Source organism: Argopecten irradians, chromosome 14 (genome assembly GCF_041381155.1).
Source record: "Argopecten irradians isolate NY chromosome 14, Ai_NY, whole genome shotgun sequence".
NCBI classification, from domain to species: domain Eukaryota; kingdom Metazoa; phylum Mollusca; class Bivalvia; order Pectinida; family Pectinidae; genus Argopecten; species Argopecten irradians.
The window spans coordinates 8,687,302-8,713,211 of NC_091147.1; the positions used below are offsets into that span (position 1 = coordinate 8,687,302).

The 25,910-nt window shown below is 34.3% G+C and overlaps 1 protein-coding gene across 1 annotated transcript in view; it reads left to right on the top strand.

Moving 5' to 3' along the window:
• The window catches only part of LOC138307289 (dedicator of cytokinesis protein 9-like), a 74,647-nt gene that overhangs the window by 36,376 nt on the left and 12,361 nt on the right, over positions 1-25,910 (top strand). The window contains exons 25-42 of the mRNA XM_069247942.1: positions 1,542-1,720; positions 1,922-2,150; positions 2,481-2,640; positions 6,489-6,637; positions 7,050-7,116; positions 7,279-7,332; positions 8,106-8,236; positions 8,676-8,788; positions 9,012-9,149; positions 9,800-9,856; positions 10,230-10,355; positions 10,671-10,784; positions 12,591-12,641; positions 14,847-14,885; positions 16,645-16,698; positions 18,962-19,177; positions 20,917-20,974; positions 22,446-22,487. Of these exons, the coding sequence (XP_069104043.1) occupies positions 1,542-1,720; positions 1,922-2,150; positions 2,481-2,640; positions 6,489-6,637; positions 7,050-7,116; positions 7,279-7,332; positions 8,106-8,236; positions 8,676-8,788; positions 9,012-9,149; positions 9,800-9,856; positions 10,230-10,355; positions 10,671-10,784; positions 12,591-12,641; positions 14,847-14,885; positions 16,645-16,698; positions 18,962-19,177; positions 20,917-20,974; positions 22,446-22,487 (1,977 nt within the window). The remainder of the gene's footprint in view (positions 1-1,541; positions 1,721-1,921; positions 2,151-2,480; positions 2,641-6,488; positions 6,638-7,049; positions 7,117-7,278; positions 7,333-8,105; positions 8,237-8,675; positions 8,789-9,011; positions 9,150-9,799; positions 9,857-10,229; positions 10,356-10,670; positions 10,785-12,590; positions 12,642-14,846; positions 14,886-16,644; positions 16,699-18,961; positions 19,178-20,916; positions 20,975-22,445; positions 22,488-25,910) is intronic.

Genomic DNA, 25,910 nt, shown 5'->3' on the forward strand with positions numbered 1-25,910 from the left:
ATGCACCAAAGGCGAAATAAATTAAAATAATATTGATTTTTGTGTTAATTAGACATATATATATATATACATGATTAATCACCAATTATAGTTCAATGATGAATATCCGTCTGCTGTAGAGCATCTTTTATCAACAAGCAAAATTTACAAAAATCAAAAGTTTCTGTGCAAACATTTAAAAATGTCTATACTTTTGTTGCAAAATTATGCAAAATTGAATATTTTATGCTCCCAAGAATAAAAGAGTTGTAGCCCTTTGTTTATGTACATCGTCAGTAAAGAGGACAATGACTTGCTTACAGTGCTTTTTAATATTTCTTTAACATTTATTGCCAACAAAGGAATAGCTTCTAACTTTGGCTATTAATTTATCTATTAATGCAAAATTTAAAGGTTTGAATGACCAAATGAAATTAAAAAGATATTTCTTTTGTACCTACAGGTCAATGTTTCTAATTTTCAGACTAACATACAGCTGAAAGGAAATATTGACAAATTAATGAGTTAAAATTTCATTTAATTCCATAATTCCCTTATTTTTTTCAGTGCTGAAATGCAATCTGACTATTTACAGCAAGTTTTCTTTATTTTGTTTATTTTTTTTCTGATTTGATTTGAAACTAATTTGGGATTAATTGGTTTGAAATAACAAATGAATTATTTTGACAAAGTCTATAATAGTTTGATCTGTCACTCAATAAAAAAAGACTTATGGATTACAACCATACAACCTGCTACTTTACTTACTATGGGGCATGTTATCATTTCAATGTTGAATGTGAACTTTAACATTCATTATAGGGTTGTCAGAAATGATCAGATGTCAAGATGCTGAATAATAAAACATCCAATCAAATTCAATGTGTTAAAGGGTAAAGGTGAAATGTTACAAGACTAATAGTTTGAGGTCAACAGTTTTGAGTGTTAATCTTGTATGAATATGCATGAGATTCTAAAAGTTAATTATGGAATTAGATTTTTTTTTGATTACAAGGGTATTTGATTAAAAACTGGAAAGGAAGTTAAAATTTTCTATTTATAACACTAACCAGCAGATTGAGTTCCAATTTAAACTTTTTGCTATAACTTATGTGTCTAAATCATTTAAAATTCTTGTTAATTAGTTTTAGGAAATGATTCATATAACATTTTGGGATTGAAAGTTTAATTGATTTGTTGTGGATGGAAATGTTTCAAAAAGAAAATAATAAGTTAATATTATTATAAAATGGTTAGCAGAATAGGATAAAAACATTTTTTTAAATGCTAGATAAGTACTTAAATGCTTATAATAAGGCTAATTTAGGGCTCAGTACATGAAAGTTCAGTTTGACAATGGTCTAAGAATTCAAATTTTCTAAGACATGAAATTACAGTCTTCTTTCAGTCTCTAACAGATCATCTTATGAAAACAATCGATTCTCGTTATTTAGATCATTTTTGAAATTATTTCAAAACAAACCTGTGTATGGAAATTGAAAATTCATCTGTGATAGGATTATTATATTTTGTTTTAATTGTGTGTGTTACCATGGTTACAGATCTGAAATGTGACTATACCCTGTCTGAGGAGTACCGGAAGCAGCACTACCTGGCCGGTCTAATACTACAGGAACTAAAGATGGCGCTGAGTGAGCCAAGAGAGATACGTCGTATTGCAATCACAGTTCTCCGGGACCAGCTCGCGAAACACTCGTTTGATGACCGATATGTATCTAAGGTAAGCACAGATAGGTTAAAATGCTGATTTACCAGTTACCATTATTTGTGAAATATACAATGGTGATTTTCCTTTCTTTTAATTCGATCAGCTAACTGAGATACCGATATCTATATTTGGCCATAATGGTTGATTCTGTATGGATTTCTATACTGTCAAAATAAGAAAAAGATAGAACTAGAATTAATGTGATATTTTCAGACCCAGCAGGGGAGGATTGCAGCCCTTTATCTGCCCCTTATATCAATCCTCATGGATCAGAAACGCCACCTGATGGATGATCCCATGAACCCTTCAGTGCCTCCACCTCCTGTTGCTAACGGCGACATATCAGGTAGCACCAAGGGTGAACTGAGGTCTCAGTCTGGTCAGAAAACAGTCACTTTTGACCAGCGGGACTCCAAGGTGTTTGCTATGATAGCTGGTACAGGTAAGTTACAGCTCTGCTAGGGAGACCTAGCTAGGAGATTCCTTTCATCCAATTAGTAGAGCAAATTTAAAGTGAAAAGTTTAAGTTATGGAGATATTTTGAGATGAGATTTTAACTTAAATAAGTCTTAATTCTACCAACATGCAAGAAATCTTGCTGCTTCTGAAAATTTATTTTTTGTATCATTATCACAAGATAATTTTGACATGAAGATTTATTTTGAATCGTTGTATTGAATTGTGACTGATTATAACTGCTACCTTAGGTATGTAGAAGCATAGGTACATGTATATCTGACCTTGACCTTGTATGAACTTGACCTCCCCACAGGTGCCCCAGTTTTGAGTTCCGTGCCTGACCTAAAGAACCACTTGAGTGGGTCCAACAGCTCCCTGACCAGTAGTACATCGTCCATGGATAAATCAGAAAAAGACGGCAGTAAAAAGTCAGATCCTGTAAAAGACAAGAAAGGGGACAAAGGACACACACGGTGAGTATATATACCATAATACATGGTTAGATGGTGAGTATATATACCATAGTACATGGTTCAATGGTGAAGCAGTTCAACTAATGCTACCTTGCTTATCACACCCATGGAGACACATTTGAAGTCTTCTACAGCAAAGATTGGAACAGTTCATTATAAATGTTAGGGGTGACTGAGTGAATGAATCATTATATATAGTGGATTCCTGGTAATCTGAACACTTGCATTCACAGTCCAAACCATCTAGATTATGAATTTTCTGGACAGTCTGATTCTGTTTACTCGGTTTATCATTAAAATCTGTGTCCTCATATTTTTATCCATATTATGAGTTTTCCGGACTATTGACGTCCACGTTATCGTGTGGCCTCTGTATACCTAATATACTTGTTGATGAGAGTTCTATGAGACTCACTGAATCATTCCTTATATTCAAATAATCGATGAGGATTTAATTATTTTGTAAACCTTAGCTAAATAATTTATTGTAACAGTAATTAGTTTTCCTAGAAGTAAGAATTTGCATGACTGTTGTGGATGATCATGATGCTTTAACCTTCTCCTCATAGCCTGATTTTAATGCTGATATCAAGTGACAAAATACCAAGTTGTAGCCTTCTGTTCATGTCTTGTTTCAAAAGCTGAAAGGGTTCACATTGCCTTGTACTGGGTTGAGCGTGTTTGTTGAGCTGATAGGGTTGACATTGCCTTGTACTGGGTTGGGTGTGTTTGTTGAGCTGATAGGGTTCACATTGCCTTGTACTGGGTTGGGTGTGTTTGTTGAGCTGATAGGGTTCACATTGCCTTGTACTGGGTTGGGTGTGTTTGTTGAGCTGATAGGGTTCACATTGCCTTGTACTGGGTTGGGTGTGTTTGTTGAGCTGATAGGGTTGACATTGCCTTGTACTGGGTTGGGTGTGTTTGTTGAGCTGATAGGGTTCACATTGCCTTGTACTGGGTTGGGTGTGTTTGTTGAGCTGATAGGGTTCACATTGCCTTGTACTGGGTTGGGCGTGTGTGTTGAGCTGATAAGGTTCACATTGCCTTGTACTGGGTTGGATGTGTTTGTTGAGCTGATAGGGTTCACATTGCCTTGTACTGGGTTGGGTGTGTTTGTTGATCTGATAGGGTTGACATTGCCTTGTACTGGGTTGGGTGTGTTTGTTGAGCTGTTAGGGTTCACATTGCCTTGTACTGGGTTGGGCGTGTTTGTTGAGCTGATAGGGTTGACATTGCCTTGTACTGGGTTGAGTGTGTTTGTTGAGCTGATAGGGTTGACATTGCCTTGTACTGGGTTGGGTGTGTTTGTTGAGTTGATAGGGTTCACATTGCCTTGTACTGGGTTAGGTGTGTTTGTTGAGCTGATAGGGTTCACATTGCCTTGTACTGGGTTGGATGTGTTTGTTGAGCTGATAGGGTTGACATTGCCTTGTACTGGGTTGGATGTGTTTGTTGAGCTGACAGGGTTCACATTGCCTTGTACTGGGTTGGGTGTGTTTGTTGAGCTGATAGGGTTGACATTGCCTTGTACCTGGTTGGGTGTGTTTGTTGAGCTGATAGGGTTCACATTGCCTTGTACTTGGTTGGGTGTGTTTGTTGAGCTGATAGGGTTCACATTGCCTTGTACTGGGTTGGATGTGTTTGTTGAGCTGACAGGGTTCACATTGCCTTGTACTGGGTTGGGTGTGTTTGTTGAGCTGATAGGGTTGACATTGCCTTGTACCTGGTTGGGTGTGTTTGTTGAGCTGATAGGGTTCACATTGCCTTGTACTTGGTTGGGTGTGTTTGTTGAGCTGATAGGGTTGACATTGACTTGTACTGGGTTGGGTGTGTTTGTTGAGTTGATAGGGTTGACATTGCCTTGTACTGGGTTGGATGTGTTTGTTGAGCTGATAGGGTTGACATTGCCTTGTACTGGGTTGGGTGTGTTTGTTGAGCTGAAAGGGTTGACATTGTCTTGTACTGGGTTGGGTGTGTTTGTTGAGCTGATAGGGTTGACATTGCCTTGTACTGGGTTGGGTGTGTTTGTTGAGCTGATAGGGTTGACATTGCCTTGTACTGGGTTGGTGTGTGTGTTGAGCTGATAGGGTTCACATTGCCTTGTACTGGGTTGGATGTGTTTGTTGAGCTGATAGGGTTGACATTGCCTTGTACTGGGTTGGATGTGTTTGTTGAGCTGATAGGGTTGACATTGCCTTGTACTGGGTTGGATGTGTTTGTTGAGCTGATAGGGTTCACATTGCCTTGTACTGGGTTGGATGTGTTTGTTGAGCTGATAGGGTTCACATTGCCTTGTACTGGGTTGGGTGTGTTTGTTGAGCTGATAGGGTTGACATTGCCTTGTACTGGGTTGGATGTGTTTGTTGAGCTGATAGGGTTGACATTGCCTTGTACTGGGTTGGGTGTGTTTGTTGAGCTGATAGGGTTGACATTGCCTTGTACTGGGTTGTGTGTGTTTGTTGAGCTGATAGAGTTGACATTGCCTTGTACTGGGTTGGGTGTGTTTGTTGAGCTGTTAGGGTTGACATTGTCTTGTACTGGGTTGGATGTGTTTGTTGAGCTGATAGGGTTCACATTGCCTTGTACTGGGTTGGATGTGTTTGTTGAGCTGATAGGGTTGACATTGCCTTGTACTGGGTTGGATGTGTTTGTTGAGCTGATAGGGTTCACATTGCCTTGTACTGGGTTGGATGTGTTTGTTGAGCTGATAGGGTTCACATTGCCTTGTACTGGGTTGGATGTGTTTGTTGAGCTGATAGGGTTCACATTGCCTTGTACTGGGTTGGGTGTGTTTGTTGAGCTGATAGGGTTGACATTGCCTTGTACTGGGTTGGATGTGTTTGTTGAGCTGATAGGGTTGACATTGCCTTGTACTGGGTTGGGTGTGTTTGTTGAGCTGATAGGGTTGACATTGCCTTGTACTGGGTTGTGTGTGTTTGTTGAGCTGATAGAGTTGACATTGCCTTGTACTGGGTTGGGTGTGTTTGTTGAGCTGTTAGGGTTGACATTGTCTTGTACTGGGTTGGATGTGTTTGTTGAGCTGATAGGGTTCACATTGCCTTGTACTGGGTTGGATGTGTTTGTTGAGCTGATAGGGTTGACATTGCCTTGTACTGGGTTGGATGTGTTTGTTGAGCTGATACTGTTGACATTGCCTTGTACTGGGTTGGGTGTGTTTTTTGAGCTGATAGGGTTCACATTGCCTTGTACTGGGTTGGGCGTGTGTGTTGAGCTGATAGGGTTCACATTGCCTTGTACTGGGTTCGGTATGTTTGTTGAGCTGATAGGGTTCACATTGCCTTGTCCTGGGTTGGGTGTGTTTGTTGAGCTGATAGGGTTCACATTGCCTTGTCCTGGGTTGGGTGTGTTTTTTGAGCTGATAGGGTTCACATTGCCTTGTACTGGGTTGGGCGTGTGTGTTGAGCTGATAGGGTTCACATTGCCTTGTACTAGGTTGGGTGTGTTTGTTGAGATGATAGGGTTGACATTGCCTTGTACTGGGTTGGGTGTGTTTGTTGAGATGATAGGGTTGACATTGCCTTGTACTGGGTTGGGTGTGTTAGTTTGGTGTCTTTGGTGGCATGCTTCTGTGAGATAGCACTATAAAAAGGGACAGGGGTATTACAAGGAGGCTTAAAACAAATATACTACAGCCTCCCAAAAAAAGATACAGACATTTGCACACAACATATTGCCCACAGGGGAGAGCGTCCTTGTATGACCTTGTCTGTTATTGGGGCGTTAAGTCAATCAACAAAACAACCAACATCCTGATATATGTAACTGTGCATTCATTAATGTGAATCAATCACTGTAAACCAATCTCATACTGTATGTTTCCATTTCAGAGCTCTGTCATCAGGGTCGGGGACAGATAAAGGGTCAGCCCCGTCCCCAAAACCATCATCCATGATGCTGAAGTACCAGAGGCTGGACATCGTAGAAATCAAGGACCTTCTGTTGTGTTTCCTCTACATCATCAAACATCTACCAGATGGTATGTTAACTAACTCACCCCTGAACACACACTTAAACTCTCCTAAATCAAGGACTTGGGCAGTCTATTATGGAAATTCAGGGGTGACGTCTACCTGCATGATAATGGTGAAACAATTTTGCAACTTCCTCTTTGATAATTATTCAATGTGAGAAATACTCGCTCATTTTCTTAATAAGCAATAAGATTATCTTACTTGTCATTCTTTCCATTTTAGATATTCTTGGATATTTAATTTCATGGAAATGAACTTGACTGCAAATACAGTGAAATTTAATCAATTTAATCAAACATTTTTCTTCAACTTAATTCCAATACCTTGATTTTACATGACATTCATTTATGAATGGACACACACGTATGATAAGCTGTAATATGTTGTTACTGAATCTTAATCAAAATTTTCTTTCAGATATTCTTCTTGGTTGGTTCAACAATTCATCAGAGTTTGATATCATCGATTTCTTCAGTATTTTAGAGTAAGTATCACCTAAAGATTATACCTTTCTGCTGATATTCACATGTACCGACATGTACTTATTGTAAAATTAGAAAGCAAACTGCTTTGGATTTTACTGTATGATCATATCTAGAATCGACCTAAACTGATGACTTTTAAGTAATACTTGATATCATTTCAGGGTTTGTCTGACTCACTTTAAATACCAGGGAAGGAAGAAGATCCATGACCTCAGGTAAAACACGCCGTCACGTTGTCTATCTACCTAACATGCATCAAAGGATTAGATCTGTTCTATTTGTCTATTTGTGCTCTATTTTTGGGTTATGATGGGGGAATGGTTAATGTATTCTGATCATATATCACATTTTATGAATAAACGACTCGTATGCAAAATCAACCGTAAAACTAATAACATTTTATTCAAATTTTGGGCTGAGGGGATAAAACAGATGTGGAGTTTGACACTCAAGCAAATGACTTGGCCTACAGATACTTAGACTTAGCATTCTTAATTAATAGTTATGTGATTGGAGCTAGTGTGAAAATGTGTAAGCCAAGCCATGTACTGAAAAGTCAATTAATTGTATAAGATTATAAAAGATAAACAGATGCTTGGGGGACTTATGAATTACAATTTTTTGGGGGACTTATGAATTACAAATGATGTAAAATGAACCCACATAAGCCCTCCACCAAATATATATATTCACAGTGACATGTTATTTCTTCTTTGTCATTGATACATACTTGAATACACTTGAATATGATAAAAAAAATGGAAAATGAAAACGAGAGTTTAATTTATCAGAATCCTAATAAGAAATCACGAATTAAAAAAGGAAATTTCAGAGAAGTTATACACCTGAAATGTCATTTTTTAAATGGATCTTTATAAAATGGTTCATTTTGAAGTAGACAAACTTGGTCATGAATTAAACAGGTCTTTGTTTAGAGTCTCTCATACTCCTAAGTTAAGTTATATGACAAGTTCCCTTTTATTTGTAGTATAATAGGAGATAGTAGGAAGGCGTCCACAATGCCCTACTCTCGACGATCAACACCCAGTGTTGTCAGCAGTAACTTCCAGATGCGTACAGTCAGTCAATACGGGGATATCCCAGACAGTCCACATCATGGTTAGTAAAACATTTATAGCACTCCAAATGTCAAAGGTCAATATTAATTATTAGCATTTCAAAGTTCTCAATTAAATCACTACATTCCATTAGATTTATACAGGACTGGCTTCTTATGTAATTTTAGACAATGTATAACAATCTTTGTTTTTACTGTCATCAGCCTTGACAATAAACAGATAAATATCTGGGATACCAAGTATTCCATATGGTATACCATAGATCTAAGTACCGGTAAAAAAGTAAAGACTGAAAGAAAACCTCAAGAAGTTAAGAATAAATTAGGCCGACCTTGTGAATTGTTCAATCCTTTGAACATTTAATAACTTATTTTTTGAAACTTTTTCCTGTAACCCGTGATTTTATTGGAATGTCGTCGGATGCTGACGCTGTGACCATTTTTGAACCTTTTTCCTGTAACCTATTGTTTGTTTTATAGGAATGTCATCGGATGCTGACGCTGTGATGAAGGCCCTACAGGAGGCCAACATGACAACAGAGATTGGACTTATCTTCCTAGATCTACTTAGTACATACTGCCAAACCTTCAAGGTGAGAACTCTTCTGTCACAGGAAACATGAGATATTATGCATGAAAGTTCAAAATTATGTCACAGCTAAAATAAAAGAATAAATGTCCCTGCCTCCACAATGGCTCTCCTTACTTCTCATGGAAGTTTCATTGTCTCCAAAAAAAATGTTCATTCTGAAATTTAAAACTCTGTTATACTTCAAACTTGGTATGTTTCTTGAAATGATAAATTTGATTTTACAGAGGAATTTAGAGCACAAAGATGGTGACAACAGTTTGATGAGGAAGATTTTTAGTCTCTACCTGTCTTTCCTACAAACCAGCCAATCAGAACATCTCCAGAAACATGTGTTCGCTGCCTGGCGATCGTTTATCAAAAAGGTTGGTGTGGATATGATAAACATTACTATGGCTACGGTAATAGTGTTCATGACAGAAATAAATGTTACTAAATATAGATCAATTGTAGGTAGGAGTGTACCTACTGCTCTGTTTGTGTGATTATAAAATGTGACTAAATATTTTGGATCTAATATTTTCTATTCTTCCCAAGTGACTTTTCTCTTTCATGTATCTCCCTTAACACTACTCCACATTTGAACTTTAGTTAAGTGTTTGCCCTTGTTATGAAGGTTCTGCGTTGACTAAGACACAACATATTCTATAAAAATGGTAGTTTCTACTCTTGCTTCAGTACAAAAGGAAAGATTCCATTGTCACTGTAAAGTGAATGGAGTTTGCTGTTCAGTGAGATAGCACTATAAAATTACAAGGATAACATACCACAGCCTCCCCAAAACCCCACACATTCACCACACTCATCTTATACAGGGGAGGTATCCTAACTGACTTTGATTTTAGGATATGAAGCAATATAAAACCTGGAAACATAATAAGATACAGTTTGTTAGCTGTAAAAGAATGTAACTCTTTGGAAATAATAAAGTTAGTCACAGTGACAATACTGTATCTAATACAAAACACTGTAGATGAATCACAATACCTGACTTTTACACTGTTTGTTTCCACAGTTCCCCTCTGTACTGTTCCGGGGACAGGCCAGTCTTTGTGGAGATCTCTGTTATGAGGTAGGTATAATTACCAGACATGTTCTACTGTAAGGACCTAACTATGTATTATTGAGGCATCACAGTTATATCATCTGACATTAAAGATAGCCATAGTCAGATGATCTAAGAAAACCATATGTTAGTGTGGTAACTAACTCACAGTCTGAGACTACTATATAATAAGCATGTGGATAGACCATCTTTTGATTTTATATATGTTTACTGATAATAAAAAATATTTTTGGGGATTAAACCAAGAAAAAAGTTTCATAATTATGGTTTTCTGTGTAATACAGAGTTGTCTGCCCTTGAGAATAGGTGTTAATTGCTAGACTCATAGCTCCAAAAGTAATCTATTTATTAACTGATGCGTGTTTATTTATGTATGTAGGTGCTACGGTGCTGTAATTCTAAGCTTTACTCGACGAGGAAGGAAGCCTGTGCTCTGTTATATCTCCTAATGAGGGCCAACTTTGAGTACACCAAGAAGAAGAGCTTCACTCGTGTACATTTACAGGTATTTTGCCGTGTTCCTTTCTTTTATACTTAGGCCCCTTGGTCTACACATATGTGTTTGCAGACTATTTAATATTGTCATGATTGAAACCCATAAACAATATGGTCATTGTTTGTCAAGGTTGAAGGCTCTGTTTTACTTTTCCCATGTAAATGTAAGTTTGAATATTTAAAGGTAGTTTAAAATCTTGAGCAGTTATAATCCCTGGTACCAAAAATGGATCTCTTAAAATATAATTAAACTTTATATTAAAACAAACTATAACAAATCAAATGTTCTGTCAGGAGGTTGAACCTTTCTGTTTCTAACTGCTAGGTGATAATTTCTGTGTCCAAACTGCTCGGAGATGATGTTGGGCTCAGCAACTCGCGTTTCCAGGAAAGTCTAGCCATGGTGAACAGTTATGCGTCCAGTGACCGAGCCATGCAGGTCAGTATATCGTGTGGTGTTAGATATCCTTTATAGTGTGTGGCTTGTTAGTTGTTACTGATACTCTGCAGGAATCTTCTGTGTAAAAAATCTGACAACTCAAATGTAATTATACCTTGTGTTGTTAGAAACAGAATGTATAACACATGCTTTCTTCTGTGTGTCTAACTTAAACTCTTGTCTCTTTCAGAAAATGTTTTCTCAATAAAAACATCTGATCTTATTGCTTAAATCTTCTCAAATGTCAATGATTGTTTCGCATTTAGATTTGCTTTTCTGTATAGTCTTATAGATTTGTCTGATCATTAGACAGACAATTTATAGCTGTTACAACTTGTCAATGTTGCTTTATTGTGTTAAAATTGTAGGCTTAAACTCAGATGTGACCTCATAATGGAATTCAGTAATTGGTAAAATGAAAGAAACTTAAATTACTCTATGGAAATATTAGATCTTGGTCATAAATACAATAACCTTCTGGGGTTGAATTTTAACAGTTGACATCTCTAAAATGATGTTTACTCTAACATATCAGTATGAGCCTAGGAATACTGCTGAATGTGTCTCCCACTACCATCAATGCTTCCCATGGAGCAGTACCCTCCATTCATTACCTCACCTGTTCTCCATATTACAGCATGTTTATCTCCCCTGTTTGAACTCTTCCCAATAGATTACTACCAGTATTTTATATTTGGAATTAATATAAAATTCACATATTACGTATAAACGAACACTGTATGGAAGTTCAGACTTTGAGGGTGTCCCATTACACAGAGTGGTAGGGGATAATTCTGGGGTATAACAGTTACAGGGAGTGTGGCTTCAGTAACCTTTTATGGCAGTTCAAGACTTTCTACTTTTGGGCTGTGTTTTTTTCCAGAGCTAGACGGAACATGAAGTCATATTAAGTCTCATTAGATATTGTACTTACTTTGGGAGTGGATATTGAAAGGTTAATTATTACAATTATAATTATCTAGATGCTGTATAGAATGTAATTATAGAGCCATTTCTGGGATTGCATTTATTATATTTGAAATATTTGATTAAAATATATTTTTTCTTTGAAATTTTTAGCCTTCAGAAGATTTATTGATGGTAAATAAGTCACTAAATGTTCCCTTAATTACCACATGTGACATTTAGTTTTTCCACATCCGTTTGGTCATTTTTTATGTGTTTCACACCTCCCAAAAATCCCAATTGGTTTGAAATCAATTTTGTGATAAATATTGTAGTTTTAACCAGCAGCAAGTTTTAGTTTAATTACAACAGCTTAAGAAAGATGAATTAGCATGAGTTTATTAAAGTGAATAAATGATGTTAGTATCAGTTTGTAAAAACTGCTTTCAATTTTGTTCTCTACTTGTACGAAAATAAAGGGAGATAACATTTGCTGGATTTACAATATTTGCTTTTAAAGATATTGTGTTGTTTGTGTTTTTCTATTTTCTGTCATTGTTGGTGAATCATTTTCATTTTGTGATAATTACATGCTCATTTACTTAACCATTTTCATATTCAAATGGCATATGAATAACAATTCAAACATCATTCATCGACATACATAAATTTGGTATTTAATTTGATCAAATTCCAAGCTATTTAATCATGAATGAAAAAAATTCTACTTCTAAACAACTTCATTGTTTAACAAAAATATAGTTGTTTGATGTAGTTGACCTTCCGAAGTCTAATTGAATATTACAGGTCATTTGAATGTGAATTTATTTCACCAAGTTTAATCGTTTGTGTTGTGTGTGTGTATTGATATGCCTTCTAATACATTTTGTGCCCACACAGACCAAGTTGATTTTCCAAGACAACAATAATGGGCTGATGGCCCATCGACGGGTATGATAGACCAATTAAATCATCTTAATGCTTGCATACCTGACAGCCAGAAACCATGGCAACATAACTTCTATTTCTCCTAAAGCTGCATTTTACTGCCTATCAATAGTTTAATAGGATGCTGAAAATTTATATCTCTAGTTAGGGAACAACATTCAAACATGTTGTGCCTACTAATGAATGATGATTTTAAATAAATGATCAATGTTGAACCTGTATGTATAACAATTGGAGATAAAGAAAAAATATTCAAATGAACAATTGTGGATGCTTTAGGTTCATTAATAAAATTTTAAGTAAAAGTCTAGCTATTCAAAGGATAAATGAGCTTCTATACAATTTCAAATGCTGGCTAGCTTTTAACATGAATTAACTCAGCAGAGGTGCATTTAGGATTCATTTGATAAACCTTCAGATTTGCAGTTGACAAATAAAAAGTTAAGTTGTCATGGATTCAATAAATTATGATTTTACTGAAAACTGAGAAGGACAGAAGGTTGATCAACAGTGCTTTTATTTTATCTTTGTTAATATGTTTAATGTAATCAAGTCACAAGAAAATTGTCCAGTTCCCCCTCATCCATTTTGGGGATTAAAAGTGAATATAAACAAAAATATTCTTTATCTTAATTTTTTCCAAAAATCAAGGTGTTTTGCTGTAAACATTTGTAATAAAAAAAAACTTTTCTACAAAGCAATCAATTGTAAAATACTGATTTAGTGTTAATTGTAAAACTCCCTTGGTTTTAGTGAGATTTAGCATGTGATAGAAGGATACAATTTATTTATGGTGGTGGGGAGAGAACTTCTGGTAACAATAGAGGTGGAAGAGTTGTCCTCCCCCCTGAAGTTATTCCCCTTTGTACAAACTCCTGCCTCTTGTGTTACACGTGCTGACTTTAAATACATTCCAAGAAGCCCATGTGCTTTGTTGAGGAAAAGCCATTATGTACCATCTGAAACCCTTTATTACCAAATGCAAAAATTCTGAATTAAAAAAACCTTGTAAGTTAATTGATAAGATCAACAGAAAGCTAGCTATACAGGATTTAATGTCAACTTTGTGCTTTGTGTCGTATTGTTTCTATGTATGGTGATGGATTCTGTGTTTAAATCATTAAAGTATTGAACTTACTTCCTGTAAATGTCTAATAAATTGAACATTTTATGTTGTTTGAATGAGTTGTAAAATAGTATTTTATAGCATAATATTGACGATTCACTTTTGATTATGAGAACTTGTCTTTTCCTTTATCTATTTCACAGCTTCTACTGAGAAATATTTCTTAAATCTTTTTTTTGTGTCTGTGGAATTATTTCAACTATTTTTACTCTTACTTTTCTGAAGGATTGTGCGGTATGACCAGTTTTATCTACGCTTGGTTTTTACAATTAGATTTGACGGCGGCAGGTGTAATGTTTTGAATGGCTTCTCATCCTAAACCCCTGTAACAAAATGTTGCTTTTTGTAACTCAAACCGATGGTAGAGTTAACAGTTGTGTTACCATAGAAATAACCTTACTATTTGGTGTGATCGTTGTATTGAGTAAAATTTTTAGATTTAACGGGTTTTTTTTGCTTTCTAACCTCATGGTCAGTCAAGAAAATCATGTATTTACAAAATTATCATTTAAATACATGATTTTTTTTTTATCCAAGAACAGCATACGGTATTAAATGATTCAGGATAAGTCATGCTGTTTGAATGCAGTTGTTAGGGCAGATTAAAAAAGAATGGAAATTTTACCTTCACATTTGTTGGTTACTGTAGTTTAGAAATGATGTTAAAGAACTGATAAAAAAGGGAGGGGAGGGGGGGTCTTATTGCCGAGCGACCTATTGTACCAGAAGAATGTGGATACGTAGAACATGAAGTGGGAGGGGAGGGGGGTCTTATTGCCGAGCGACCTATTGTACCAGTAGAATGTGGATATGTAGAACATGATTTAGATTTCTTTACAGATTTGTCTGATTACTAACATATTTTTTTTTAACTTTTCCAAATTAAGCCCTGTTGGTATTAAACCTCTCTGTCCTTACTTAGATGTATGTGTGCTGTAAATGTTCTAGAGGTTTGATATCTTAAATCGATGGTATTTAATGGATCAAACTTTTGGAATATTTACGGTACACCCCTCTATAAAGGTATAGATATTTGTAATGATACTGATGTACATGCATGAACTCCTTTATTACGATAACAGGGTGATGGAAAAGGTCGGAAACGTGGACAAAGGCCAGAGGTAATAGTTGTCTCCCCTTGGTGTGTTGGATGGGCATTATTCCACTAACAGTTTATACTAATCAGTCTTTATACACAGGTTGCCCTTCAGTGGACATATTTAGCCTGCTTATATAGGCATATCTTGTAGGGGAAATCAAGTTATGATATTTCTCTAGAACTTATTAATAAGTTTACATTTACAATTACATTGTTTTTTTGTATTTAATGAATTAAAAAGGTGATAATTAATCAGGAATGTTTTGCATTTTTTTTTTTACATTTTTGAGATTCTGTTGTCTATTAGAGAATTTGTAACAGTATGAATGTATGATTTGTGAATGATTAATAAGAATTTTACACTTATGTAAAAAAAAAATGTATAGGCCAAGAGGATAAAAATATGAGGTTTTTAAAATAGTAGAATATAGAGGTCAACTGTACATAGTACCAACAAAAGAGTTTAGAGTCCTTTTCAGATGTTATAAATAGTTTCAGTTTGATTGACGAGGAATTTGTTAATTAAGGCTGGGAACAACCAAATATTGGACATGAAGAAGTTGCATGGCTAGAAATCTGTTATAAATCATATTGATGATATATTCTATTTAAAGCTTAGCTTCACCATATGTACAGTATATATTTACTTTTATATACCTGTATTCACAATTATATCAGACGTGTATTCATTATATTATCATCGTATTTGAAGAAATAATGCTATTTTCAAGAATGATCATATAAAAAAAGTGTTTTCATGTTTTGAGAGCTGAACATTTTGTGGCTTCAGACATCCATAGGGCTGATTGAATTAAGGGGATGTAACTCTAATTAGGATACATGCAAGAATTAAGGGGAAGTAACATCACTGAATACTTGCAAGCTTTTACCTGTCTTCTTATGTAAATGGCAGAACTAGCTTAACTTTTATTTCAGCTATCTCTTCCTAGCATTACTTATCATTTTAAGTCTACCTAAACCTAGTTGTGGTGGTATATAGATAGAATCTAAATCGTGAAAATAATTAGTGATGGTTTAAAATACAAACACCCTCAAAGCAAAATTAAAAAAGGTCATATTATGGTCTTATATATTTGATATTAGAAAGCCTCTAGTATAATTGTGCTGGTGATGGTGGCCAAATTGTTCCTGTGTATTTGGTGTGTATGGTTTTTACAGAGATACATATACCTGCCCTTTTACCTAAAATTTATCCCTCTACATACATCTTTTCAGATATTTTTCCTTCAATGGAAAATGCTTTATAGAAAAGATATCTATCAGGGGTTGTTTTAGATCATTCTTGATAGATGCTGAAGGATAGATTTTTCTGCTTCCATATTTTCAATAGTTGCTTAGTGTTAGTACTCATCATGGGGATGGATTAAGATTTTTTTACAGAAATTAAAACGAAGATATGAATGTACTTTAGATAGCATTAATTAAGCAAAATACAAGTAGCGAAGGTACTCTAGGTAAACCAAGAGAATAGAATTAACAAAGGAAAATACAAGTAGTAAAAGTACTCGGTTTAGGCCAAATAGATTATAATTAATGCAGGTAAATACAAGTACTGAAGGTACTGTTAAACAATGCAAATAGCTTAGAATTAACATAGGAAATACAAGTACCAAAGGTACTTCTAAGTTAAAATAAGGCAAATAGATTAACAATATTCAGAGCAATGTTGATTTTATCTAAAGATACTGATAAGATTTGTTAAATTCTAATGAGTTTTTATTCCTTTCCCCTCATATTTCTTTAATTGCTTGATCGTGAAGGAGACATGGAAATTTTTAATGGTTGGCGGAATCTGGCAAAATACATCAGAACGCGTAAGAATTTTATGCATTTTCGTCATGTGGCATTGGTCGATCTGTGGCATCATCCTGACCTGTCATTTTGCCACTCAAACACAGCATGCTATTCCTTGCTTGCCACTTCCTGTTCAAGCCTTGTTACCATAGTGATGTTGGATTTTGAATTGGGTTTTTAAAAAAGAGCTTTTAATAAATTAGCATCATTTCACTTGAAAAGGAGATTGACAAAGATGCCAATTATGATAAAGTTTTGATAGAGCAATTTATAAGCAAAAGTTTTTTATCAAATAAAAATAAGATTTTGTAGATTTTTCTAAACTTATATAGTGTTTGGGTTACAGTGTACAAACTGATGTTTATTTAAACTTTCATTTTTTATGAATTATTCATTTTGAATTAGTACATTTAGATGAAAGTAGTAAATTTAGATGTATATTGGGTATTTTTTGCATGGATGTAGCCTCTATATAGGGTCTAAAGCATTTTATGAAATACATTTTTGAATGGAACTTTTCATAAATTTTTCCACTGATCAACTAAAAAATTCTTTGAATTGTTCTTTATATTTCCTTCAACTTATTTCTCTGTTATAATACAATACTTTGCTTTCAAAAATGTGCCAGTATCTTCAAATCTCATCCAGATCATAGTAGTAAGCTTGGTCATGTTTAAATGTTGTGGAGTAAAAACAGTAAACATGTATTTGGTAAGACACAACTCGCAGCCATTGCTTAACAACCACAATGCCTTGCAAGTGCCTTTATGTAAATTAAGAAGGCCAGCAATATTAAAACAATTAATGCAGAGTTAATTATAAAACGACTAGATAGATAAATCAAATTAGAAATAGACAAGACAAAATGGAAGAAATTACTTGAAGATGTTAGCAGTCATTTCTCTCTGGGATATGTAATATTATACTAAGGTAGCAGAAAACAGTAGTTTTTGACAATCTGTGAAATTAAGGCGCATGCCTTAGAAATATAGATATAGTCATTTAACTGTAAAAAATACCTGTACAAAAGTATATATATAATTAATCAGTACAACTTTTGCAATTACAATTTGATATTTTGATACAGATTTGGCCATATTCTGCGCTTATTCATGCATGTGAATACCATGGTAACAACAAAAAAATACCTGAAAAATTGCAAAATATCATGATTTTTAGCCCAAAATTGCAGAAAATTGTACTCAATTTTTTTCTTAAGACCTACCTTAAATTGAGCACTTCTATCACAATGGCAAAATAAGCTAATTTATTTCATAGGTCGATTAGGTGGATTTTTCAATATTTTTGCCTCTAAACCCGCGCCATGGATTTTTCCTTCAAGTAAAGCTAGCATTTCCGGTCAAGACGCACTTCCGGAGGAGCCCAGAATTGTAATCTCTAACCCATTTTTGTTATGTTTATTTTTGAAAAAAATGAAACTTATATCAAACCCTCCATATTGGATGTACCAATTTCAGAATATATTTGATTTTTAATTGTTTATGCATTGCTCAAAACAGGGGCTCCCCACTTAATAAAAATATAGACCGTGGCCAGGCTGTTCTTCTCTGGTTTGCTACCTAAGGATTAAAATAATCAGAAAAAAAGGTCAAGATTTCTGACTTATGGCAATATTATAGGTATTTGACAAGAACTCTGATTGAAAAAAGTATCACAAATATCATTTTATCATTTGAAATATAAAATTTTTATTTCTTCAAATCAAACTGCCATCACATGCTTTGTGCTTAAAATTGTTCATGATCTCATACAAGGTTACCTGTTATAAATTTACAGGATTGCTTTGATAAAAAAATCAAAATAATAAGATTTTTTTCTTTTCTTGAATGATTATTATGAAAGTGAGTTATACCATTAGTTGTAGAAATATTTTATCTCTGTTTTCCTTTGTTTCTATTGTATTCCCCCTTTTTGAAAAAAATATTTCTGTTTTAGCTTGTACAACCTCTATAGAATCCTCTGTTATAGTTGTGTCTGTCTCATAGACATGTATTGTAAAATAGTTTGAAATATCTATTTCTTGTTTCAACTACTGACACAGTGTAATATTTTAATCAATATCATTGGCTATATGATATAATGTGATGAATAAAGATTAATTCAAAAAAAAAAAAAAAAAAAAAAAAAAGATAAATAGATAAAACATAAAAGGTGTTTGCCATCATTAAAAAAATATTTAGAGAATTTTTCCCCAATTTAACTTTGCTGTCTAATTTAAAGGTAATTATTCATTAACTCATCATACAATTTTGACTTTCACAGAAAAGTGGTTTCCCTGCGGAAGTTAAAGATCTCACAAAACGAATTAGGACTGTGTTGATGGCGACAGCTCAGATGAGGGAACACGAGAACGACCCAGAAATGCTGATAGATCTACAGAATAGTTTAGCCAAATCATACGCCAGTACTCCCGAGTTACGGAAAACGTGGCTTGACTCCATGGCGAAAATCCACTTTAGAAATTCAAATTTCTCTGAGGTTTGTATTATGAAATAATAAATGCAAGAAAAAAAGTTATGATTAAATTCTCTTGGGGTATCTTTGTAAACAAAATGCTACCCATGTTTATTTTCTGAGAGAAGTAGATCTTATTTATGATATAGTAAAGTATGTCAAGATTCGTTTCTTTTCTCTTTATGTTTGAAATTCTCATTCTTTTTATTTTGTTCATCACTCTCTACGCATTTTAATGAATTCTTAATACGGTAAAGTAGATTATTTTCACAGGGAGAATATTTTTCTTAATTTCACAGGATATTTTAAATGTTCATGAAAATTTGATCTATGAATTACTGAGAAGTGGTTGACTCTTGATTACATACCTTGAAAGTGAGATCATGATAATTGAAAACCACTAAAATTTAATTTTCTTGTTATAGTTAAAAATCGCAACCATTTTCACCTGTGTAAATAACAGCTATATACAGTGGACCCGCGATAATCCGGACGCCGGTAGTCCGGAAAACCCACAATCCGAACGGAAATGTCAGGGAACGGATTTCCGTAACGTTATTTATACTCACTAGTCCGGAAATTCGTATTCCGAATCCGGAACTCCATTTTGGGAACGGAATGTCATTTTCGTTAATAAATTCCCGCAATAATCCGGACAATTTGTTGTCGCCACGTGCCGAGAAAATCCAAGGCCAGCTACAGTCATTTGTACAATACACACAATCACTTGACACTGAGTGTGTTGTCATAACCACGGCTGTCAGATCATAGCCACGGGCGTTTACCTGAACACCTTTCACACGGGTACATGCAGTCATGTAACGGTTCATTGGTTTTCTATAGGAGATCAAACTTCAGTGTTGTTATTGAGATACGCAATATATGTTTAGCCACACGCTTTTAAACATGCAGTTTGAGCTTGGGTACGGGTACGTATGCTGTAGGTACACTGTACCTTACTTGTTTCGCATGCAGAATATATCGCTATGAGCATCGGATACAATAAAGTGAGATAATACTCACAAAATTAATAAGAATTTTAAATGTATGTGAATCTATTCGAATTCATCCATCGCCTATGGTATATGATATAAAGGCTACGGCATATGCCATTTACACGTGTGTGACATTGTGCACGAAGTTAGACGTGAACGGGCGCGTGGTTGTTACAAACGTCTGTAAGTCAGAAAGCAAAGACTTGTAGAAATGGTCATTAAAACACACATTATACAAAATAACAATTATATGAGTTCATAAAATGTTCACAACTATTGTTATCATAGTTGTTTTTTTTTATGCCAAGAACGTAGATGATATTGATCCTTTGTTAGGCAATTTGCCGTACGATAGATCAAGAGTGGGATACGTAGCTATATGCATACATAGTACACAATTAACAATGGCTTAAGGTTTCGTATTTTGATGAAGAAATACGTTTATTCAATATTTTTAACGTAATGATATAAAAATACCTATAAATCATAACAAACGAAGTATTAATTATGATACACGTATACAGTATTACATAAAAGCCTGTCATCGATTACAAGGTCAAGGGGAGTAACTCGTACGTGCCAATTTAATTGACTAAGAACACGGAATTCGGCAGTCCGGAAAACTCGTAATCCGGACGGTTTAGGCTGGGAACCAAGGTGTCCGGATTATCGAGGGTCCACTGTAAATGTATATATATTTTCGAGCTCTTTCTATGTTTTTCAATTCACTCTACCGGGTGATTTAAAAAAGATTGTGTTATTTTACAGGCAGCTCACTGTTATATCCACATAGCGGCCCTTATAGCCGAGTACCTGCGACGTAGAGGTAAGTGTTGTGGGTCATTAACTAGTCTCTAATTAGAGAGTAAAAAACTACTAAGTATCTACATATGACTTAGAAATAAATATAATCTCTACCTGTTTATCCCCTTTGTCACTTAAATTATAATATCATATATCTGCACTGTGTAGTGATATCAAGTATATCTTATTATTAACTTAGTGTATAGTCTTATATAAAAACCATTTTCTCATTAATAAACAGAGGAAATGTGAGAATGGCTGTTTAAGGTAATATTTTCTGTAAGCCATTTTATTTTTGTGTATACAATTTTTTGCGTCTTTATTTATAACATAATCGTGGATACATAAATTCACAATCAAGGGCTTTTACTGATGGTTGTGCATTTATACTTAAGTTCTATACACTTATTCACATAACATTTTTATTTGTGTTTGAGCTCTCTTGTGAGAAATTATATAAAAATTTGTATCTCACTGAAAGTGGTTTACAATAGTACAGATATTTCTGGTAACTAAGGTAACAGAAGTATTAAGTAGTATACAGGTTTTAGCTTCAGATAGCATAATAGACGAGTGAGTAAAACTCTAGTTGTCTCCCCTTACCCATTTATCAGATATGGAGCCTGTCTTTAGACTCTCAGATCTAACTTTGTAGGTCAATTTTTTTATGGGGAGATGGGAACTCATGTAATAATATTGGTGACAAATGAATACCTATTGTCAAGGGTAGATAACTCTATTTCATGTAAAAACATAATAGTAGCAGTATTAAACTTTAAACTCCAAACTATCGAAATTAAAACTGCTATTCAATCCTGCTTTGCTAGAGCTTATGACATTAGACAGTGGAATTCCATTTTCTGTTGTATCACACTATGATATAAAGAAAACTCAAAACAACATTTGATTTTCTTGCCTTTTTTTCACTCATGGATACAGGAAAATTGAAGTCGAGTAAGTTTTGGTATTAAAGTTAGTTTTATGCATGATTTCATCCTAAAGTTTTTGTTTATCTATTGTACAACTTAACAGTGTAATGTTGAAAAGATGCTAGATTATTTCCATTTTTTTTTTTTTTTTTTTGCTTAATTTTGACCGTGTACATGTGTTTGAAATTAAACGGTATCATTATTTGTTTTGATGTTGAAGCGGTTCCTGTCCTAAATTTTAGAATTACCCATTTTCATTGGCTGTGATACTTTGTGTGCTTAACTTTGTATAAAAAAAGTCTTTAGTTTTTATTGATTTTTGTAACAGTTGTGAACATTCTTGTTTTGAACTAGTTGTGGCTTCAGTTTTTCGTTGTTACTTAAAAACCAACACATATTTCAACTTTATTTTCGAGCAACTTTAATAAATCATACTTTTTATTTTCCAGTGTTAAGATTTTCTCTTTATAAAAATGTTATGAAGTATGTTCCTGAATGTTTAAATTTGAGTGTTCCGTATTTTCTATAGACGACAAAATATTGTATTTGAATATCGCCTTTCAGCCACAATACCATGCATTTCGGGGGATGTTTTATGGACAGAGGGTAATATTATATATGCACTGCTTCCAAACTTATACATTTGTAGTTATATGTATTTATTATATCTCTATATTATTGAAAGTTACATATTTAGCTATATTAATGAGTATCCAGTACTGCGTATCGTAAGCCAGTCTTATAATATATCGTGGTATCAGTCAGCAAGCTTACAAGGATTAGATTTTAGAGAAATAGTTTGCATTGAGATCACATTAATAAAACATTATATACCCTATGATATATATATTTAATCTTATGTAGATTTATTTATTTCCCTACAGAAAACTCTTTTGTCTACCAAATACATTAATTGCATGCAATATTTATCGAAGAAATATTTTAAAAATAATTAATGAAAAATTAATCCAATTAGAATTTATAATAAAACTAATTAAAAGAAAAATATTTTATACAATTTAAATTTTGGCAATTTTCAGAAATTAATAATGTCCATTCCATTCCTTGGAAATAAAAAAAAAAAGAAAAAAAAATATTGTAAGAATTTGATAAAAGAGTGAGAGTACAACTTTTATACAGCCGCTGCATTAGTCTGTGTGATACTTACTGAAAAATCAAGAACATATAGTTACATTAGTAAAAGTGCTACACGCTAAGTTCATTGTGACAATTCAAATGTTAATAGATTATCTAACCACATATTTAAGGAGATAAACTAATTTTTGTGTATTTTCCATTTACATCAATAGTTTTAGGGGAAGAACTAAAAGGAAATATAAAACTTACAATGTAACATCACATAACATCAACTAATGTCCTAAAACTTATTAAAACATTTAACTAAACTTTCTATAACAAATTTATAATCTTTGATAAAGCATGAAGTAAGATGGGGAATTTTTTCCATTTTTTTTCTCACTAGATTTTAACTTATTGTGAATTATAGTGTTTAACAATTTAACAATTGGTATTATTTACCAGGGACTCTCTCAAAACACGCCATTTCCAGTTTCCTAGCTTAAGGATAAGTTAGTTTTGGAACTAAAGAATATTTCAGTTTGTCAGAAAATCGAAAATCCCTCCCCCCACCACCACCACCTTTATTGAAAACAATGAATGAAACAATAGATATTACCAAGCATGAACTACATGTTAGATAATTATCCAACAAGTAAGCTAGATGCTGAGTATGACTTATGTACATAAGATTGGGGTAGGCTTTACACTATACCTGCTTTTCATTATAGTTTTCAGTTCACCTGTCCGATGCTTTTGACATGGTGGTTCCCTCAGTTGTTCATCCTTCATTTGGCTTTCCAGATATGCGAATGTCTACTTTTCTTTATAAATGATTCTCAAAACCAAAAATCCCTTAGATATGATATTTTACCTGTAACATGTTGGTGATGAAGGGTTTCAAAATTTGTATAAATGAATGACCTTGACATTTATTCAAGCTCATATGGATCTGATAGGATAAAGTATTTGAAGGATTTCTTGTCACTGAATAGGAGGCCTAGAAACCTGACATGGGCCTGTAGCATGCGGGGATGAAGGGTTACCAAGATTGTGCAAATGAATGACCTTGACTTTTATTAAAGGGTCAAATAGACTAAAATCTTTGACTTCTTGTCATGAATTATGAGACCTAGCGACCTGATAATGCTCTTGTGGCTTGCTGGGATAAAGGGCTGTCTTAGTTTCTTCAAATAGATGACCTTGACCTTCATATAAAGATAATTTGTAAAACATGACAAAATCTTAGTGTGCTGTCTTGGACGAAATATTAGTGTGCTGTCTTGGGCCAATAATGTGCACCATGATCACCAAGTAACAGATGAGCTATTCAAGCCCATTGAGCTCTTGTTACATTTTATTTTTAGGTTATCTGACCCGAAGGGTCAAGATGACCTATTGTCATAGTGCACCGTCCATCATCGTGCACCATGCTGAAAATTCCTTCAATACGCTACTAGTCATAAAGTTCTCATTGGATTTTGACCAAATTTGGTCAGAAACATCTTTGGGGGAATGTGAAGAAATTTTGTATAAATGATGGCTCTGACCCCTCCCTGGGGCAGGAGGGTGGGGCCCTTATTGGAGACGATGACAAATTTGTTTTGAAAAAGCTAGTAGTCATAAACACAGCATAAAATTTTGGCCAAATTTTATCAAACAACCTTTTGGGAATGAGAAAAGATTTTATATTGTGATTTTGCCTTACACCTTTGTTTCTGTTTCTTTTTCACCAAATATTTGTTTTCCCTCCATCTTGTTCTAATTTGTTGAAATGATTTTCAGATGACCGTTAAGGCCCATGGCCTCTTGTTAATCTTAAATGCATCATTGAAATTACACTTTGATTTTTCTCATTTCAAGATTATATGTTTGTCTTTGTTATATATACCCTCTGTGTATTCCATTGTTTGTTACTGTTTATCTGTTGTAACTGTTAGCCAGTCACTAGGTAACAACTGGGACCATCAGCCATTCACCTCTGGGCCATAACTCTGGGGCGAAAATAGGGTCCTTCACTTCTGCCCCGTAACTTTGAAGCCTGAATGGGGCCCTTCACTTCTGGGCCGTAACTTTGCAGCCTGAACAGAGTCTTTCACTTTGGGTTGTAAGTTATAGGCTTGAGTGGAATCCTTCACCTATGAGCAATAACTTTGGGGCCTGAATGGGGCCCTTCACTTCTGGGCTATAACTTGGGGCCTGAATGGGGCCCTTCACTTCTGGGCTATAACTTGGGGCCCTTAACCTCTGTTATTTGTATTTGTGACATTATTTGTTTTTGTTGTTTGTATTTTTGATATTATTTGTTTTTGTTGTTTGTATTTGTGATATTATTTGTTTATGTTGTTTGTATTTGTGGAGTTATTTGTTTGTGTTGTTTGATGACTTGTTACAAATATCTCTCAAGGTGATATCTATAATCTTTACTTCAATTTTGCCTGAACAATTAGAACCACCCGAGAGGTCTTTATACAGAGGTAGTCACAAAGAAAGGTTATTTATTTATTTTTTGTTATTAATTTTTTTTTTTTTAAATATTATTTTTGTATTTGATTGTAAGGAACTGTAGATATGTACATGTATATGATGTTTTAGATGTCCTGTTTCATGGAGAATGTGATAAAAACTGCATTAAATCTAAAAAAAAAAAAAAATTGTCCATAGTCTGTCCTACATGTCATACTAGAGGTTAACATCATTTAACAACACTCTTACAGCGTACTCTGGATATCGTGTACTTCTAATTAAAATTTCACTGAAATCGTGGTTAGCATGGAATATTTACAGCAATCAATTTTCACCTTTATAATTTATTTGAACACCTTTGAATGAATCAGTAGAATTCACACATTTTTAACAAGATATTAAGGCATGTAGAGATTCCATGTTATCACAAGTTGAAGACGAGAGCAGGCATGATGATATTAATGGAGTCCAAAACATTATACATGA